This window comes from Prosopis cineraria, unplaced genomic scaffold (assembly GCF_029017545.1).
Source record: "Prosopis cineraria cultivar Desert tree isolate PC_DT_omini unplaced genomic scaffold, ASM2901754v1 PC1, whole genome shotgun sequence".
NCBI lineage: Eukaryota > Viridiplantae > Streptophyta > Magnoliopsida > Fabales > Fabaceae > Prosopis > Prosopis cineraria.
Genome location: NW_026555332.1, coordinates 44577160 through 44599275, shown reverse-complemented (window position 1 = coordinate 44599275; position 22116 = coordinate 44577160). Strand labels below are relative to the sequence as shown.

The 22116-nt window shown below is 34.9% G+C and overlaps 1 protein-coding gene and 1 pseudogene across 1 annotated transcript; both read right to left on the bottom strand.

Annotated features, from left to right (window-relative positions):
- Positions 1-616: 616 nt before the first annotated feature.
- Positions 617-2251, bottom strand: LOC129314803 (LOB domain-containing protein 16-like; annotated as a pseudogene).
- Positions 2252-3831: 1580 nt separating this feature from the next.
- On the bottom strand, positions 3832-14838 carry LOC129319521 (poly [ADP-ribose] polymerase 1-like). Its single transcript, XM_054964633.1, has 20 exons — positions 14526-14838; positions 13289-13338; positions 13025-13208; positions 11671-11854; positions 11236-11572; positions 10627-10822; positions 10392-10550; positions 10195-10255; positions 10021-10084; positions 9687-9938; positions 8267-8501; positions 8049-8161; positions 7901-7977; positions 7592-7752; positions 6937-7128; positions 6721-6829; positions 6297-6379; positions 6060-6197; positions 5680-5862; positions 3832-4320 (listed from the first exon to the last, which is right to left on the bottom strand). Exons 1-20 carry the CDS (start codon positions 14667-14669, stop codon positions 4273-4275), a joined length of 2970 nt encoding a protein of 989 aa, XP_054820608.1. The 5' UTR covers positions 14670-14838; the 3' UTR covers positions 3832-4272.
- Between the last annotated feature and the right edge of the window lie 7278 nt (positions 14839-22116).

The window sequence follows — 22116 nt, the reverse complement described above, 5'->3', positions numbered from 1 at the left end:
TTCAATTTTTTTTGCAATATAAAAAGGAAAAAAGAGATAAAATTCATAGACACGGTCCTATAAGCCATGATTGTGGCTCATGCACGATCCCTTTTTGGTCCCCTTGAGTTTCTTTTCGAAAAAATATATATAGTGATCAGGTTGTGTGGAAGAGATTAAGAGAACCTAGCTACTTAACTACCGTGTTAATTAATTTATTAATGCTAACTTTGTTTACATTGATTCACTGACATGGGATAAGGACAGCTTACGTGTTAGTCTTTTAAGAATGCCAAATAAACTCATATGGGTAGCTCCCACCAGACATTTGCTTGCTTTTTGAATTAAGTTGAAGAGCTAAATGAAGGGAATGATTTTGAGACGAAGATGCCAATTCCAAATTTGTGTAAGAACTGAGGACGCCTCATAATTCCAAGGTATGTATCATTATTGAAGTTTGACAGGCAAAGAACGCATATATAATAATTCAAGACAAGCCCTACTGTTGTAGGCTGTCTTTAATTTATAGTTTGGGGCTGTCCCTATTATTCTAGTTCACAAATTAAAAGAACTGCATAGTATTTTCAACATCACTTAGTAAACACAGTGACTATGACTTAGACATATGGATAAAAAGATAGAGAGAGATTGACACATATAAAGAGTGCAAAAATTAAATCAGTTTTGGATTGGAAGCCACAGATAGAGAAAGCTATAGCTAAATGCCTAGTTTAAAGCCTGCTACCAGTTAAGGAAATTAATACTCTCAGTATATACATCAAGGGATGCCCTTGAAGAAAACGTAAACAAAGACAGATTAATAGAGAATAGCTCATTGATTAGCCTAGTTTCTCATCATTCTGAGTGCTAGCTCTTGAAGCTCGCTCAGGTCATTGCTATCATATGATGAACTTTTCTTATTGGAGCGAGGTTGCAGCAAAGAGAAATCCTCTTGCTGCAAATTCATGGATCCATCGTGGATGCTACTGTAATCAATTGAATCAAGAGAACTCTGCGGAGATATAGGGTTCATATTGGTGTAACTAGTCCCATAGATTGGATTCATTGCTTGCCCATAACCATTCCTTCCCCAGCACTCTTCGTTCGCCATGCTCTTCTCAGCCAACTGCGCCTTGGCTTGCATCAGTTGTGCTTGCAAGCATGCCACCTACATTTCATCGGTACCCAGATTTCTAAGTTAATTAAGAAAAAAGCGGATTAATCTAATTAATTAGATGTCTACATTATTTTTCCTCTATAAATGTGTGTGTTAATGTGGCCCGGTAGCTCATAATTAGTAGGTTGGGATTAAATGTTGAAGTCATATAGAAGCCAAATCTAGGGGGACAAATAGTGTATATATAAGAGAAGACAGTGGAAATTAGTCACAGAATTTATAACACTATAATGACCTCATTTTCCAAATTTTCAGTGCTGGGACAGAAAAAAATAAGGGAAGATGAGAAAGAAGTAGAGTGAATTCTGAGTTAGTGGTATACAACTGAATAATAATAGCAACACCCTTTCTTCTTCTTTCCGAGGGCCGGGTTGGGTATTACTGATCAAGAAAAGTAAAATACATAGAATTTGTTCGGCTTTAATGAAACTCTCAGGGCAAGACGCAGCTTAAAACTTAAAACAAAGTTGAGAGCTCCAACTAATATTAAGACGAACTATATATATACACAAGCACATGCAAGAATAAGGCACCTGTTGTTGTAAGGCGAAAATGTGGGAGACACAGCCATAAACAGGGTCTCTGATACGAGCCTGAGCTTCATAGGCAATAGTGAGGACAGCCTCACAACGATCATGGGGAGGTAAATTGAGGAGCAGTTTGGAGACATTACTAGCACCAAAAACCTTGTGTATGGCAGCAAAACTTGCAGGGCCTTGTTCAGAGCAGAAATAAGGGGCAAATATACAGTCAGCCGCACACTTCCTTCTCAGAAACTTGCATGCCCCACAAGGGGACCTGACCCTCCGCTCCCATTCCCACTATTACTTCCAGAACAAGCCATAGAGACACAGAAGCAGCAGGAAGAAGAAGAAAAAAGAAAGAGAATTATTAAAAAGTATAAGCACACGAGCACACTAGGAAATGGTGCAAGAAAATCTGAGGGTATAGAAGTGGGAGGAAGGTTGGGAGGCTTAGGGGAATTAAATAAGGGACATAAAGAGAGGGAAATGAGGTGTTATAAACAAGTGTGAACGGCAGACATGGGGACGCTGGGATGTAGGGTTCTGAGGAGACACTGAGTAATGGAAGATGCATTGTGGGACTTTATTTTGTAATGGCAAGAGACCAAGTTAGTGTAATTTGGACAGCTTCATTGGTGTATTTTAGTGATGTTAATTAGTTTAAGGGAATTTATTTAACCCATCCCAATTGGTTTGGTTTATGTTGCGCCGAACGCCGCACCTGGAAACTGCTACTGATCTTTTGTCGCCTTTTTGACGCTCGCTCACTCTCACCGCCACCTGTCCCTTACCTTTTACCCACACCTTTCGGTTGTCTTCCCTACTTTCTCTCTCTCTCCCTCCTCTCTTCATTCCCCCTCATTATCCATTTTTCTTGTTTTCATTTCAAGATTTTTTAATTATCTCATCAAAATTAAAAAAAATGTGATTAAATTATTAAATTTATTTAAAAATAAAAAATAAATTTTATTCGTATTTAAATAAAAAATAAATTTACATTACACTATCTTTTATAGGTAATAATTTGAAGCAAAAATAATACAAAAATTAATTAATATCTAATCAAATGAATTATGATAAAGACTAATTATCTTTTCTATTTTTTTTGGTCGACACTAACTATCTATTTTAGAAGGTAATTTATAACAAGTACAGGAGTAAAATCTATATACTTCAGGATAATTGATTAAAAGTCAATGCAAATGCAATGAGGTCCAAGAGAAAAAATTACCTCAGCTCATTCTATAACATTTGGTTATCCGGCATTGGCTCTACTCCACAGGAAAATGCAGTTGAAGAATTAATAGCTAACCATAAACGTGAATCGAATCTTACTAAAATAATAAACATCAGCCATACATCAAATTATGGCACTAGATTAGATGGTATTACCACACCACCCATTAGGTGTAGTCTGGGTGTGGCTTTTTAAGCCTTCGAAGGTTCCCTTTCTTTTTTTCCCCTCTTCCCACGCTGGGCTACTGATTTGAAATTCTGTTTTTTATTTGAGTTAATTAATGGGCTACAATTGCATTCCAAAAAAGAAAAGGATTAGACGGAGTTATGGATCATCTTATAATAGTTACACATTGTAACATGCTTCTAGATTGTGAGGTACAATTTCTTACATGGATAAAAAAGTACTCTCAAGAACCAAAGAAACATGAGATGTGTAGCCATGAGTTGTGGAACCATTAAAAAGAAGGCTTTCTTTTGTTACCTCCCCCACCCCCCCGGGGGGGGGGGGGGCCAAAACCCCCAACAACCAGTAAAAAAAAAAAAAAATACCGCGCTCAAATTTTTATATTAAAAATTGACAGCATTCAGCTCCAAGTTTGTGATTATGAAATTCATTTTAATTTTGCCCTAAATATGGAATTCATATAAAACGCGTTTTGTTGTTTGCCTCCCCAAGAAGGTATACTTGATTCAGATATCAAGATCATGGTCTCAAAATTGCGACCAAAGAAAGGTTGTTCTTCTGCTCAAAAACTGTTCTTTTATTGTTGGATTAATTTGTGTAGCAAGTATAACTTAATATGAATATGTACCTACGAAAACAGTAACGTCATCCTTGACAGTGAGTCGTCATCACATGAATAAACTTCTCTCGCCATCCTTCTCACCACAGGAACCATCAGCTCAACCAGATTGATTGAATGATAGGAATTAACATATAAGATTTTATATACACCTAGTCATGGTGTCTCCAACATTAGTTAACGTCATCAGCTTTGCACACGACACACATGCAACCCACATACCATCTGGTGCATTCAGAGTTCCCACATGCACCTCATCTCCATCACCTCCTTATCACCTAAATGCTAAGGACAATTTTATCAGGGCTTTAAATTTCTGAATGGGTTCATTCAACTTGATCCCTGCCCTTGCAACCAAAAACACAAAGAAAACAGAAGTTGAAGGTCTCCAGCCAACCCAAAATGAGACCCCTTCATCACCCTAGAGAGTAGAGAGAATCCTATATTCACAATGAGCTGTGTACAAGTTCTGGCAAACCACAGCTTTGGCAAAAGTGATGCTTAAAAACATAACCCCCAAAATACTTAACAACTAGATTATTTCCCATCCTCATCTCTTGTGATGGAACCTCACCTTCAGCAAGAACTGCATCTTAACCTGCACGAAACAATCCAACATTTTTTATTAGCCTCCCATTACTTGATTGGGGGTTGTTTTCTTTTTGGGCTTTTGGTTTTGGTGTTTTTTAGGCTCTGTTTTTCCTAGGTTGTTCTTTTGTACACTTTCTTTTTGAATGAAGGTCTCCAGTAATTACTCCAAAAAAAAAAAAAAAAAAAAACAATCCAACATTTCAGTCTAATGCATGAGTCTCCAAACTATAACTCTTCAATCAGGCCTAAGCATCAACTAATCCCAAAATAATAGTAGAGCATTGCACAAGTGCATCGTTAATCAACGTTTAATTCATTGGCAAAGCGTACTGTGAACCTGCAAAGAACTAAATTAAGTCAACGAGACCCAAACATCATACTTTCTGGGCATCAGTGTACTTGATGGGTGTAGCCAAGGAGTTTTCAGTTTTTGTTCTTTTGACTGAGAAGTTCCAAACATAACACAAATATTGGAATGATAATAAGGGCAAATTGTGTCATTCATCACGGCTAAAAGGTGTTAGGGCCGAAATATTACACTAAATTAGGGCCCTATCAACTATAGGTCTAGGTCTAGTAATGCCTAAATCCTAAACTACAAGCAGTAGAAAGAAGGACAGAGCTACATAATCACTAATCTAGGATCTTGACCTAGAAGGTGATTAGGATCATATGGCATATTAGCATAATCAAAAATTATATTCAACAATGATTAAGGTGTTAAGAAATTTTTTGTTTTCATCTCAACCCTCAATTTTTATTTAAGTGATAGCTCCGCTGATGCCAGGAAGACACCTGAACATTTGACCTCCACCTTCTGACACAGACCACACCACCCTGTATCAGTATACTTGATATATGTACTGTAATTTGGAGTTGTTTGTACAAATGCCAAGTGTTAGGGATTTTTGTCTATAAACTTCTGATGTTAAACTTTATAAACTTTATGTTAAACTTGTAATACTGCTTATATTCAGTTGAGTTACATTTGTCTTTACAGAGGTATTTGGATTACTGTTGACACTGGTTTGGTTGCTCTAAACTTTATCATGTTATCATCTACTGTGTTTTTCTTTTTTTAATATTGTAATGTCATTGGACCAGATGAGTGAAAACCACCTCCGCTGAGTTGGGCCATGTTTACATGCTTGCTGCAAACTCCTCAGGGTAGGATCCTGGATGACTTCGTATGAAATATTTTGTAAATTTTTGTTAATCAGTAAGGGGTGTTACACAATACAGCATTTCAGGATAGTTTCCAAGTCCATTTTATAATAACTGAGCATGTTGAAAATTTACAAGCACTCGAGCTTGTTTCATAGGCATAGTTAGAAAAGAACACCATAGCCAAAGCACGGAAACTTACTTGAGCAGTATTGTAGACAATAAATTCGTTGTACATGAGGTCAGAAGTCTTGACTCTTGATGACACTGGTTTGCCACAAGGAACAATGACGTCATCTCTCCACCTTACAAATTCCGATTCATCAGGTACTTTCTTGCCCAGCCCTTTTGTAGAGTGCTTTCCTGCTGGAAGTTTTTCCACATACTTCATTGCATAGAGGGCAAAGACTTGTCAGAAGTAAGGAAATTGCCAATATATTCAGCAGAATTTTTTATCAGGCACACAAGGGTGGGGGGATGCAAAGTTTTTTCTTGCTTTGAAGGCATGCAGAATAAGGTAATAATCAACAACCACATGCTGGTATAAACCCACATGCAAAATTGGAATTAAACCAGACTGACCTTAGCATTCTTAAGTTCATATATGTTTCCAAGAGCAACTTCGCTCAAAAGCATCAGACCAACAGGATTTTTCTTATCAGTGTAGCAATACTGAGCACTTTTGCTCACCAAATCAGCGAAGTATATCCCTTTGCCAAACTGTACAGCAAAATGTTGAGATTTGGGTAGCAATTATGCGCATATTTATAAAAATAAAAATAAATTGGAAGAGACAAAGAAAAGAAAGGGTGAAAACACCATATAGCCAGTTGCGGGGGCTTCAGGAGGTGCGATTCTCAGTCCTTGGTTAAGTATGCCAACAAAATTTGTCAGCCTAGACCCTGCAACAGAGAACGTTCTAGTTATAGGACTAACTCAATTTTTAATTACTTCCATTCTCCAGAAAGTTGACTTCAGATGAACTGTAGTGAACTTTGGTGTGTAAAATATTGCAGCAAGAATAGTCTACCGTGTGGTTATATTTCAATCATTTCTCCATAACCAATTGGTGTATATAATTGAAGAAATATGCAAGAATAAATGAGAAGGTTCAGCTTTAAAAATCTTCTGGTCTAGGATTTCTTCACATCCCAATGGTGTTCATTAGTTACTGATCGGATTTATTCTCTCTTTCAGTGTCATAGAAGGATATTAACTAGCGCACACATTAGTGTAGACCTACCATGCCATAGGAGCATTCTGTTACCCAGTTTTTCTCTGTAAGGGGCATACTTGTCAATCTCTCCTTCCCTTTCAAGTGCAAAAACTTCTTCTAGCTCAAGATTCCAATCCTGCAGAGAGTACAGGCTGGTAATCACTATACGTTTTAAAAGTGAAAGAGCTAGGTCCAGAGACACATAACACAACTTGAGTTACTACCACTCAAGTATAAACACACCGTATGTGTAGGGGCATGAGTAGTATGGAGAAACTTCTCAACCAGACGATAATCCTCACTATCATGAGGAAGTGGAGAAATGTCACAGTGAAGCTTCTTATACTTATCATCAATGGAGTCATCACCATCTACATCAAATCCAACTAATCTTGAAGCTATTTCAATGTCTTGAAGTGATTCTAACATTTTCACCTACAAGAGCAGCATAATAAAATTTATGAAAAAGGAGCCTAAAATGCATCAAGATAAAGAAACAACACTAATCAGCGATAATCCCCATAGAGTTGAATAATTTCCAAACAATATCTTTGACATCTTGTAGGCTTGTCACCAATCACCTTCAACATGCATTAAAACCAATACTCCTAAAAATTTCAAGCTTCCATGCACTTGGAACACCTTCAATTGCTTTTCAACGTGTCCCACCAGAAGGATAACAAACTTTGGCAATCCTTTGAGATGATTCAGTGGATTCCAAGTTTAGAATCATTTTAAATTTTGACAGCAAAAAATCACTAACTTCCTTGTATGATAGTTTAAACTTTAGTAAGGAAATTAAGGCAGAGCTACACTACAGAGACCCCTTGGCATCAACCTAATTTCATTTTTCATAAACAAGAGAACCTAAAAACTTTTTAGGCAAAGTACTATGTACCTTTGACTTAAAATCTTCCTCATCCCTAATAACGTGCGGATGAATAGAAGGGATAACTGTGAAAAACCTATTGCTAGCATCAAGGAGTAAGCTTTCTCTGACTGAAGCATCGGGATTATTTTTACTCAACAGATTCTGTATATCTGTTAAAGCTTCAAATCCTGGGACAAGGCAGCAAATCAACATTCAATTAGTCAGTTGATAGATAATATACAGTGATACACTGTAGAATTTCTAATGTTGCCACTGCCAAAGAAAAAAAAAAACAGTCAAATAGAATCTGCAGAAAATATAAAACAATAATCATACCCTTTTGAATATTACTTTTGCTCAGTTTCCCAAGTGGCATTTCAGACATATTTATCTCAAATTCCATCATGGCGGCCCTGTAAAAGTCAACATTCAGCATTCCGTCATGCACAACCAAAAATAGATAGGGCACACCATTTGTAGATACCTGTATGTTTCCACATCAAAAAGCATCTTCATCAATTCTAGCAATGGAGGGGCCAGTCTACTGTCCGCATCATTTTTATTTTTCTTTGGAACCTGTTTGTTAACCCCATAATCCTACAGAGTCAAGATTTTAAAACAACCGCATAAGTCAAACACCCACCTGATGTCTAAGAATCATTTACATCATAAAAAGAAATGAGGATGTGAAATAAGAAGTACAATATCCAATGGGAAGAATCGTCCTGGTTGCTTCTGAAAGTTCTTTTGTTCCCAAGCCTCCCAAGGGTTTCCAGTTTTCTCAAAGAATAAGCGTTTGAATTCAGCAATTGCATCTGCTTTTGACATCTCCTCCAGTTTAGTTCCTCCAATTTTGTCATTACCCACTCGACCCCATTTACGGAACACATAGCAATCAGATCCCTTGTCTTCTTGGATTATTTGGAGAATGTAGTAGCTATGTATGGGAGATAAAAGTTAGCTTATTATTGTGACAACATTAGTCAGAGCTGGAAGGAATTAAAAAAAAAAAAAGCAGAGCTGAAATCTAGGAAGATAACTAATGCAGAAATAATCAAAGGCCTTTTAAGTCCAAGTGGTCTCATTAAACTCATGAAATGATTAAACATGATTGCCATTGTTCAAAGTAACTGGCTAAAATTGTTACATAATCATTATCTAATTTACACCATAAGGATAAAGCCAATATAAGGAATTCATCAACTAAGTAAACAAAAGTAATTTTCTACAAACCACAAAAAATTCTTAAAACCAGTAAAAAGGCTATACTAACTTACAACATTGTGGGCAGCATTTTCTTTTCAGATTAAAAAAAAAATGCATGCAATATATAAAAACTCTACAGTGTCAAGAAAATTCTGTAGCAAAAATATACATTGTAAAGCAAATAATTATAGGTCTAGATACAGTGAGGTGGTTGCATCTGAATGGAATTTTTTCTCCTCCAAACCACCAACATTGAGTACATGAAAAACTAAATAAGCGCACAATAAGACCTCATGGTTCAACAAATAAATAAGAATATTAACATCAATTTGCACACAACCTAAGTATTCCAATATTGATTTGCTTTAGAAGTTATAAATCTTCGATCAAATATTGCCAAGTCCTAATAGAATGAGATCCAGAATCACTGAAGATTAAACAAAGTGGAGGGAACTCTGTTTGCTTATCTGGACATTTTATTGGTGATTAGTCATAATATGTTTACTAGGGTCTTTTAAGGACCATTTTAGAAATTATGAATCTTCAATCAGACAATGCAGGCTCCTAACAGAATGAGGTAAATAACTAAATAACAATTAAAGATTAAAAAAAAGTAAACTGGTATTTATTAGCTTATTATTATCTGTACTTGTACACTAGCGAGGGCATCAATATATATAAACCCTTTTCTATGTTCCATAGAAATATCAAGGATATTATTAGTCAGTTAAGGATGGTTAATATGGCATGTTCTATACAATATCATAATTTCAGCTAATGTTTCAACAAGGCATGTCGGACTAAATGTCCAGAATGATCAAATCATGTAATATAGACATCAGTTGTAGGGAACTCGATGTTTTGGAACTTTTATGGTTTGGCATAACAAAATCCAAAAGTAGAAATAACGAGATACCTATTAACACCAGTAGATAAATCAGACATATTCAAAGTTGTATTAAATATGCTTTTTCCTTCCTCAAGTATGTGACCAGAATCCTGTAGGCCAGAGGCCTCATGAACAGCACTCCGACCCTTCACTTTGATGGTGACCATGCTAGTTGCTTCACTCGTGGCTTCAACCTTGTATAAGGCGATCGGAAGCTTCTTCTTTCTTTCTACACAATCGACCAGATAATCCTCTCTGACTATAGGTACTTTCATCCTCCTAAGGAAGCTCTTTTAGGTCAGGGAATTATTAACAATCAGGAACGAAAACACTTGAAACTGATAATTTGAATGCAACATACTTTGCCTTCCGTATTTCAGCATCTTGGTCATCCAGTGCCCCAATTGCCACCAAGCAGTTAGTATCTGCAAGTGAACAGGCCAATTTTTCACAAATCCTTTTGCTTTTTGTCATTAAAGAAAAAGATACACAAATTTCTTTTCTTGGCAATTCCATATGTCAGTCAATGTAGTACCTTTCTTTACTTTTGCATGAAGCACACCACCAATCTCCTCAACTTTGCTTTTCCACTTCATCTGCACAATCACATCTCAGAAGATCAAGACTAAATAACGAAAACAAAGGCGAGACTCATGGGTTGGTTCTAAAGAATATTTCAATTGGGGATGTAAAAGCATAAATATGAAAGGAAAGATGGAAGGAGCGTTATACAATAGATTCTTTAGGATATCCAGTGATAGCAACTCTCAATTCTCCCAAATTTTCACTGTTTCCAGATTGATGCTGGCAAGCAATGATTTGACTTTCAGAATTTGATGAACGTGGAGGCACCATCCTAACTGGTTTCTCAGCCTTTTGTGATTTGAACCACTGCAAACAATCGATATAATATAAGGTCAGATACCTGTTTTGTATTTGATTTATGACATTACTGTTCATTACACACCTGTTTAAGGTACTGATTGTTTGTTCCCTCTGGAACCTTCCACTTCTGTCTAAGTCGCATGGGTTCATCAGTAGAGTAGGAACATTTGCTCCATTCAGAAACATACCCATGGCACCGGTACATTCCACCAGAATAACGGAGACAACCAGAACATATTGGACAACAAGCAAGTGGTCCAAACATCATTCCATCAGCACTAAATATTTATAGAAATACAAGATGCATTAATTTCAAAGCAAGAAAAGTAAGTTATCAATACCATCAAAAAAATCACATTTCACAGAAAACAATTGTGCAACACATCAAATAGAGAAAAGAAAACAGAACAAAATTGGAAACACGATCACAAATCTGAGCAGTATTATCAGTGCAAAGCTTGCCTGCTTCCTTTTTCCCTTTGATAAATAAATTGCAATTTACAAAGCACAAATCATATTAGTGCTATTACAAATGAGAAAGCATGATGAAGGACATCCAAGAAAAACTAAACAGCATCTTTTGACTGTGCAATCATCAATGACTAATCATTCATGGGAAAACAACACAGATAGGGTGGAAGCACAAGCTTCTTTAAGATAACCATAGGAAGTGCATGAGATGACACATTACCAGCGGTCACGCAAATCAAGTTCTGATCCTGTTGAATCTTGACCATTGATTTCCAGCATTAGACGTAACTCAGCAGTTGTCACATGATTTTTCAGATCATCTTTCAGAGTCCAGAGTTCTTTGGTTTGGGCCTCCAGTCTATTCTCCAGATCAGATGCTTTCCTTGAGTCTTTAGCTTTTTTAACTGATGCTACCATGCCCTCAGAAGCATCTCCCTCAGCCTTGGCAACTTTTGACTTGGGGTTACTACTGGCATCATTCCTGCGTTTTGTGCCTGCTTTAGAAGTTGATTCACATCTGACATCCTTAATCTCTCGGGCCTCAATGTCTGCACCACCTGAGAACAATAATGAGAAAGCAACAAAAGGAGACAACATATTAGACGCAACTACAACATAAATAAACAAGATATCCTAAAAATTTTGATCCTCATACCTCCCTGCTTACAATGAAGTTTCTTAGCTATGGCATTGACAGCTGATTGATCAGAAGGTGAGAGACCATCCCATCCAGGCAACTTTTCGACTTGTATTGATGGGGATAATTCCATGAGACAGTTCGCATGGTGCCAAGACAAACCTTTAGCACCTTGACTGTCAGGCTTACTAGATATACGAACCTATAAATACAATACAACTATTAGCAAGAAGAGATGCTCAAAATCAAATTGCACTTCTACACGGACCAGTATGATTACAAATAATAAAGGAACAGTATGAAAATTAAAACACGTCTGCATAAAATCACATTATTGCCCTTTGATGGCAGTCAATTTGAACAAACTAGCCAGTGAAGAAGAAAGTACAATAAGCTTCTTGCCGCCGAACAGAGTTTCTGCAGATTTCATGCAATACCAAAATGCAAATATGACATAAAAGATCAACTTAACTATTTCTTTGCCAATTCAATCTTTTCAAACTTTTTTCAGGAAGTGCATATTTAAAAAGAAGGAGAAATTGGCAGCATGCCAATTCCCCAGTACCAAAAAAAAAAAGTCTGTATTGAAATGCTTCAGTGGCTTGTTAGCACCTTCTCCAACTACCAAATCAGTAAGACAGGTTCTGTTCAGAGCCTAAAGCCCTGAAGGCTTGTATTTGTTGAGCTAGGATAACAATGGAATAAAGGAAATAAAGTCTCGAGAAGGGGAGCCCCAATATCCACCAAGACAGATAAAGGAACATATTTATTTCATTTTCAGGAGTCTTAAAAGTCTCCTAAGAACCTAATTCACTATCCTTTTCCAGAATACAATTATATTCTTAAAGCTTAGGTGGTAGTAGCTTTGATGTTTGAAATTATCTATATACATTAAATAATTTCAAACAATAAATCTGATACTCAAATCAATTGTCTTTCAATTTAAAAATGGGGATGAGCAAGGTGTAGTCATGTAGAGGTCTTCCGTCATACAGCAAGATTGTCAAGATAAAAGGGACAGGTAGCAAGTTCATGAAGATTGATTCCTCAGCAACATCAACATCAACAGTGAAATTTACCCGTAAAACTCAACTATGGAAATTGAAAGTATGGCAATACGCTCTATCCTAGAAAATCTTATCTTAAATATCTGTCCCATGCTCAGGATATTACTACATCTCAGACATGTTAATTTGCATCAGCACTTTTGTGATAAACGAGGTGAAAGTTGGCGAAAAAAGAAACCATCTAAGCTACAAACTTATGCATTTACTTATCATCTCCTTTGCACACCACAATGCCCACAAGAAATTTAAATGCTCCAGTAAGGTTAGTCAAATAATATGGCATTCAAAGAAGCATAAAAGCCAACCTCTCCTTTGATTATTTTTTGAGCACAATGCTTGCATGTAGCACGAGAAGTTTGAGAAACTTCAATACCATACTCAATATCTTTAATAGTATTTGGTTTTGATTGTGCAGCACTCTCCACATATTCTCTGATTTTCTGTTGATCTTCCCAACGGAGCACCTCTATGCCCTCAACATCATCAGTTCTACAGGGATAGTATTGCATGAGAATAAATCAAGGCATATGTCAATCATCATACAAATAACTGAGGAGAAAAACTCATACGATTTTATCTGTTTTGGTTTCTTCAATATGCAACCAGCATGATGCCACATCTGATAATTAAAAAACACAAATCAAAACAATGATGTAATGAAGTTAAAAAAAATAAAATAACCAACAGAAGAAGAAAATTATAGTACATCAGTTCTTTAATAATTATAACCAGCTGGAGATCAATTGTAATACAACTCTTTAGCATGAAACTTTGCTAAAGTTTCAGTCAGATACAGAAAGCCAACTGGAACATCCCTTTAAAACGCATGAAATATCTTTCTACGTGAAATGAAGGAACTTCAAAAAGCAACCACATAACTGGGACCTACATACAATCTGATGTAATGGGCGCCAAGTCAACTTTTCAGAAGCTTAGAATTGCACGAGACTGTATCATGCACACTGACATTAGCAAGGCAGTAACACAAACTACACGTCCTAAAATGATCTCAAGGCGATTAATAAGCTGATAACTGCTTAAACAGCCAATACCAGACTGTAAGCCCCGATGAGTCTATGTACTGTCAACATTCTCTCTTAAGAACATCAATGACGACTTTTTTTTTTTTTAAATTCTCGGCTTTTATCTAGGGAATCCTCAAGTTGCACCTCTTTTCCATTAATATAAATTGGGACAATTTGTACTCATGAAAGAGAACTACTTAGCAATATGAGATTAAATAATCCAAATATAGACAAGAACAGCTCCAATAGTCCATGAAATGTTATCAGCATTTCAGAGGCTAAAGGTGTTGAAAATACTCTTAGACTCGGATAATACATCATGCAAGAAAACAGGCTTCTTGCTGAAGAAAATCTCCCAAACCCCTTGGACTCTGCACCTCGCCACCCCACGCCCCCTCCCCCCCGGGGGGGGGGGGGGATCCGACTTTCGTCCTACTTATGAAGCCCTCACAGCATTTGAGAAACGATGGGCAAAAACGAAACCTTTGGTTCAAGAAATAAACACGAAGGGTAGATTACTGCATAGGAGTCTCCACAAAATTAGAAAAGTAAAAATAATCACAAGCAGAATGCAAGTAAAATCCTCAGAAAACGAAGGGGGAAAGCAAGGCGAGCACACAAAACCGGAGAACCCACCCGGTTATCCCCCCAAACATATCTGCAAGAATACTGTGAGGAATATAACAAACGCATATGATTTCAGGGTTTCAAGAAATAAGAAGCGCAGAAGAAAGAGTGAGGGGGTGAGTGAGGAACAGAGTAGAAATGGGTGGACGCGGACCGGCATGAAACCATCGAACTGGGTGGCCTGGACCATCTTGCCAAGGCGGAACGTCTCTTTGTCAATGGCACTCTTGCAAGTCTTGCAAGACGATCGTCCTGACTTCGCATATTCTGCCTTCCATGGCTTCTGAGGATTCGCCATTGTCCCCCTTCCCTTCCCACCTCGTGTCCTCACCTTTCTGTCTTTTCACTGTCGGCTTTCTGGGCAGAGGGAATTTATAGTGTCGGGCTCACCACACTGCAGAATTTATAGTGTTGGGAAAAAGTCTTCAGGTCCGACCCTCCAGGCTCCAGCCGTGTTGCGAGTTAGCTTGTTCCGAACGCTTTCTTCAGTCGAAAACTTAAGTGATCAATCACTCCGTCAATAAATCAGAAACAAGAAAATCATAACATCATCTCGGGAAATGTAATAATATTCTTAAAATGTAATAATATAATCACAGGAAATTATCATTGAAATGTTTTATATAATGAAAAAATATTAGAGTGAATAAAAGTGATAACAGAAAAAAAAAATATTTAAATCACTTTAATCATTTATTAAATTAGGTTTGTAAATTTTAAAATTAAAATTGTCAATTAAAAAAACTTTGTTACACTTATTGAGTGAGGAAAAATGATGAGGAAAAATTATAAATACCTATAGCTTATTTGAATTTTAATTGAATATGATTAATTATAAAAATAAATTTATTAATAAAAATAATTATGTTAGAACATGATTTGTTTGGATATTATTTGTTTAAATTTGATTTTGACATAATTAAAATTTTTTGGATAATTAAGTCATAATCAATTTTAAATATGCAAATTAATATAAATGACATTGCTTTAGAAAATTAAATTAAAATATTCATAAAATTGTAAATAATGTTATTAAATTTATCCATCTCTATTACCAAGTAAAATATACTTCCTTCGTTCAAAAATGTAAGATATTTTTAACCGAATCTCACCCCCAAAAAAAGTGATTACCTACTTTTAAACTAACCCTATCTTTTCATATTTATATCTATTAAACACCTTATAATAAATATAAAGTCACTATTAATGAGGGCACTTTTGAAAAAGAACATTGATTACACCTCGAAAGACTAAATATGCCTTATATTTTTTAATATCTAACTTCTCAAAAAATGCCTTACATTTTTAAAAGAGGAAATATTATTTAAAGAAAATTAGCTCAATGTCATCAAAAAATACAACTTCCATAAATTATGGGTGAGGTTTTCAAATATTTTGAAATATGCCCATTCATAAAATTAATTAGATGTGTTTTTCTTTTTTATCCTCAGAATAAATTTATTATTAAAATAAAATATATTTGATTTAACTAATCTTTAGTTGATTGGATCTTTTATTTTTATCATCAAAAATTATATTGTGTGTGCTCCCTCTCTAATTTATCATTTTTGAATTTTTTTTATTATATTTTTGGATCTGATTTTTCTGAAATCATTATATTCATCTCTTATACAATACTTTTTTCATCAAAATTTTTGATCTAATTTTCTCGGATCACCATCTTCATCATAAAACTTTTCCTCTCTCTCCCTCTCTGTTTTTCCTAAATATTACAAAGAGGACATTAAACATTACAAAGAAAACTCCATTGCTGATCTGCGATGCTATATCATTTATATACGTCTGTATATTAATGATAAATAAATTGGTAAATTTTCACTTATATGGCTTATATATTAGTGATATATAATAGTATATCACTGATATAATATCACAGATCAACATAACTAGATAATCAAATATAAACTTATTTATAATTTGATATACAGTTGTATATCAATGATATAATATCACAAATCAACAATACAAAAAACACGTAATCATTTTCTCAAAACAGATCAAACAAAATCTCAAGAAACTCTCGCTTGAACTTTGGCTTTTTTAATAGAGTATGACTGGACTTCCTCACCCTGGATCTGCAGCTTTAGTATGGCTTTGTGTAGAAGCTGCAATTTCAGACTTCCTCACATCGCATTTGTGACTTTTCAACCTAAATCTCTAACTCCATTTATCCATCAGTGTAAGCTATTCCGTTGTTTATTATTAGTTTCTTCACCATCATGATCGAAAGTGCTGTGTTGTCTCCACATCTTCGGATGGGTAAAAGTGAAACCAGTGTGAAAAAAGAAAATCAAAGTATTGTGATGTTTAAGGATAGTTTTGTCTTTTGTATTAAATGTAAATTAGGAAACAGATGTTATTTTAATTTAGAAAAAGGTAGGTTATTAGTTTTATTTAGCTATATAATGTTGGCTAAATTTGCTAAAGCCTCTATTATTTAACTTATATACTTGATTACTTATAGAAATTTAAATTATATTATACTGCAATATTAATAATTTAATGTATGCAAAAAATAAATGAGTGTATTTAAGTTCAAATAAACTTAATGAAAGGAAAAGTTATAAAGACCAACCATCTCTAATAAAGGTAAGTCAGGTATTATATTTTTCTATCTTACTTTAGTAAAGCCACCACCATTTTTTTATAACTTTCATAATTGTTCTAGGCATACGTAAATAAAAATTCTAATGCTTTGAATCCTATAAAGCTTTGAATTTATCATTGTTCGTTACAATGTATAAAATCAATTGTAGCATATCACACAAACAAAATATCATTAAAGCAAGTTAGTCATTCATAATGCCATATAAAGAAATAGCATGACCTAAATGAAGATAATTATGAATAGATATTAAAAAAATAATAAAAGATAGGAATAGCAGATTTGCCGAACACGCCTATTGCTCATGACAAATACGAATCTAGGCCCAAAAATTACAGGTATAGATTAAAATATTAAAATAATATCACAATCAAGCAATGGCGAACATGACTTTTGCACGAGATGAGTGGTGAGCTCAAATCCATATTGACATGTCTATAGGGAATTGTCTTCCTCTTCTTCCACCACTTCCTCTTATAGTTGTAAACTCGGTTAGAGTTAGGGTTAGCGTAAGTAGGTATAAAAATTAGTCCAAAAACATGACACAATCTCTTGGCCTGGTCTTCATTTTCTGTGTTCACTATCTCTTAATTCTCACATGTGACTGTAACATTATATACATCTCTTGCCCAGAGTGATGGGAGAAATTAGAGAGCTCTGTGAAGACGCTCATGCATGACAACAATTACTAGATTTAAACCCATGCACGACGCTAAAGGAGGAGCAGATCAGAGATGGGGCAAGCAGACTTTGTTCAACGATGGCTAAAGATTGCAATCGATAGCTGTAGATCAGAGACAATGGATGACAAGCATATAAGAGGAGGAGGACATGCTAAAAACCAAGGTTATCAAACTTGTGAGTTTAAATAAACTCATTATAGAAATATAAATTCAAATCAAAAACTCATAAGAGTTTCTCTTTATTAGTAAATATGCATAAAAATATATGATTAAATAATTAAAATATAAAATATAACTATAATTTGATTTAAATATATTTCAAATATAATTCATTGAAATTAAATTCATTTACTTTAATGCTATGTTTTGATACCCATAGATTTAGATTTTGATTTGAATTTGAGCCAAGTTTATTGTTTGGATAATTAAAAATGTATGGATTTGGGTTAAATCTAAATTCAAGTTCTCCCTTGATTTCTTTGTAATTTAAAATCATTTCCAAACCCTTATTATTTCAAATCCTAAATCAAGCTCTTCTGTACGTTGATAATGCATGAAGGGTTGATCGATTTGTTAACAATAATTAGATTGAATAGCCAAAGTTCATAGCAAAAATTTGGCACAGTTGATCAGGATGAGACGGCTAACTTCCACCGGCACTGGAGCAACGACGAGGACAAGAATTGAATTGACAGGGACCAGACTAATGGCCATAATGAGGACTGTATGGCTGACATCCACCGAGACCAAACCGATAATGAAGACGAGGATTAGATAATCGACTTATACTGAGACCGAATCGATGATGATGGCAGGGTCTGAATGACAAACTTCCACCAAGACATGACCGATGACATGGATGGGATCTTCAACTTTCACCAAGATCAAATTGATAGTGATGACATGGACTGGATTGCCAAGTTTCATCGAGATCAGACCGAAGGCGATGATGGGGACTGAACGATAGACTTCAGCCAAGGCCGAACTGACAGTAATGACAAGGACCGAATGGCTGACTTTCATAGGGACCAAACTAATGGCAACGATAGGGACTAGACAGTCAACTTTCAAATGGACCAGACTGATGGCAATGATAAGGACTAAACAGTCGACTTTTATAGGGACTGGACCGAAGGCAACAATCGAGACCAAATTAATGACAATGACTAAGACCGAATCACTGACTTTTACTAGAATTAAACTAATAGGAACCGGATAACCGATCATCACCATCAGTTTGGTTCCAGTAATAGTTGGCCATCTAATTGTAGTTAGTTTGGTCCCGGTGAAAGTCAGTCATCTATTCCCCGTCGTCACTTTAGTTCGATCCCGATAGAAGTTGGGCTCCCTATCCCCGTTATCACCATCAATTTGGTCCCGGCTGAAGTATGTCATCCAATCCTTGTTGTTGCCTTCTATCTGATCCAGGTGGAAGTTAGGAGTTTGGCCCCCGCCGTTATCGCCGATCCAGTCCTAATGGAAGTCAGCCATTCGGTCCCAATCATTGTTGTTGGTTCGTTCTTAGTGGAAGTCAGAGATTCCATCCTAGTCATGACCGATGCCACAATGCCGGTTGGCTTTGTTTTGTTTGATCTCGTTGGAAGTTGGCTATTCAAATCATGGAGTTGGACCAATCTTCCAAATTTCTTTTAAATTAAAATATATAATTTAAAATTTAAAATTTTAGTTTAGATCCAAACAAAAGATTTTAATATTGTAATTTAAAATTTTTTATATCATCCAAACAAAGAATTTAAAATCTATGAATTTCAAATGTGATACTTCAAATATGAGAGTGTAAATCCAAATTCATAACTTAAATTCACTCATTCAAACACAACCTAATAGATTATCATACACAAACGTAAAAATTTCAGAGCATGGTAACTTATTTTTAGTATTTTTTTCTTTTTTATTAATATTAGTTTTTATTTTTAAAATTTTTTTCTCTTTGAATCAGGTTCTATTACTTCTATAAATCAAGTGCTATGTACTATATATCGCTCAACTTGGTAAAAAATTAGCGAGCTTTATAAGTTTAACTAAATTTCCATCTAGCCTAAATTTATAAATTAGTTGATATGATTTTGTAAGTTAAAAACATAAAAATAGTAAACTCGAAAGTAAACTCACGAGTTTGACTAAATTTGTATTTAGTTCAAATTTATAAATGAATTAACATGATTTTATGAGTTAGAAATGTAAAAACGTTAAACTCAAAGAGTCAATTTGAGAGATTGGCAATCATGTTAAAAATGGTGCTATGAAGAAGGATGCTGAAGAGTCAATTGCAAAGAGCACGACTTGCAAAATTAAGAGGGGTATGTTGGGTATATTTGGGTAGGGGAAAATCTCTAGCAAATAATAAATGGAGTAATGGAAAGAATTGAAATTGAAAAGCTATCCTACCAAGCTTCATCCAAAAAAAAAATTAACACCAAATAATTAATTATGGGTAAAATGGAGTGTTTGAGTATTTTTAATCCAAACCATTTTAATTGTGAATTTCAAAACTAAAGTTATAAAAAAAAATTATTGCACCTTGCTAATTAAAGAAAAATGATAAGAAAAAGTTGTGAATACCTAAACAATTTTAATAACTTGCTGAGCAAAATTGTGAATTTTAAAATTAAAATTGTAGATGAAAAAAAATTGTTACACTTTTTAAAATTAAAAAATATTTTTGTCATTTTTTTATCAAAAACTTTAACGAGAACTAAGTCCTTTAGGAGTTAGAAGGCATCGTTATATTCCAAAGGATTAAATTATTATTTTCCTATTTCAAAGGGATTGATTTGTCATTTTCCAATGAATTAAATTATATAATTTTTTGTGGGAACCAAATTATGTAATTAATTTTTTTAGCAAAAATTGTATAATTATTTGAAACCCACTCTATTGCAGCTTTCTTGGTTTTTCTGTCAAGTTAAGAGTCTAAAATATTCCTCAACTAAGCGAAAAGGATTAGGATTGCCCCTAAAGTCAAAAAAGGTTCATTCATACCCCTTAACTACTAAGATTTTTTATTCCATTACCCTATCGTCCATTCCAACAAATTTCACCATTAATGGGGCCTACATTTAAATTTTTTTAATATTTTTAATGGGTCCCAATGGTTTTTTTAATAGGATTAAGGGTTTAAAATACCCCTCAACTAAGTAAAAAGGACCTAAGTTGTCCCTAAAGTCAAAGGGTCATTTATATCCTTCAATTATTAAGATTTTTTATTTCATCACCTTGTCATCTATTCCATCAAATTTCATCTTTATTTGGGGCCACTTTAATTTTTTTAATAGGTCCCACTATTTTTAAAATATTTTTAGTAAGTCTTCTCAAGGCTCAAGCCACACCTTCCAGCAAGTCTTTATTCAAGCTTGTAAAAATTTAAACTTCACACCATGGCTCTCCCATGGCTTCAAGCTCAATTTTTGTATCATATTCCTAACCTGGTCCTCAAATCTGCCATTGCCAAATGGGATTAGAATTTCACCAACCATTGCAGAGACATGCTTTTGGTGTACTCTTCAACCTGGCCATTCACAATGATAATAAGACTGCAGTTGGCATACTGGGTGCTCTACTATTGCTACTACCACTCTACTTGTTTCAATCCAAGAACGAGTGAATGAGAAGGAATGAAAGAGGGAGAGAGAGGGGAGAGGTAGAACAGGGGTATTTTTTTAAAATGATAAAAATATTAAAAAAATATGGAACTCACTAAAAATATTAAAAATTCAAATGTGGGCCTCCCTAATGGTGAAAACTGACACAACAGGTAGTATTAATGGAATTAAAAATTTTAGCAGTTGAGGGATATAAATGAATATTTCTCGACTTTAGAGGTGATTCTGACCCTTTCATGCTTAGTTAAGGGGCATTTTAGACTCTTAATTTCAAAAAATATAATCGAAAAAATATAAAGTAGGTCCCACTATTATATTTTATTATTAAAAAATTTATGTGGGCCCTACTAATGGATAATTAACATTAAGATAGAGAGGATGTAGCATCCTAAGTTTTCAATATGGGAATTATCAGTGCTTTCAAGGGTATTTTTGTCAAATTAGATAAATTAGCAGACTAACATAATTTTTGAATCCTTAGATAGCCTTAGAAGAAGGAAAGGTTGAAGTTCAAGCGGCCCATAGCATGAAGGGAAGTTTAAATTATAGTGGGGCTTTCTATGCCATGCGTTGTGGCGCACGTGTAAAATCAGTTTTTATCAGACTCGCAAAAACAAACTGGAACTAGAGGAATGAAAGAAGGGAAAATAAGAGAGCAATAGAAGAGACCTTAAGGCAATTAGTGCATGATCTTAAGGGCATCATGGAGGTACATTAGGCTTACTGCACCTTAAGTAAGCTTCCCTTTTCTCCCCCTCTTCATTTTATGTGAAATTTTTGACTTTAGGGCATTTAGAGGCTTGTTTTGTTTAT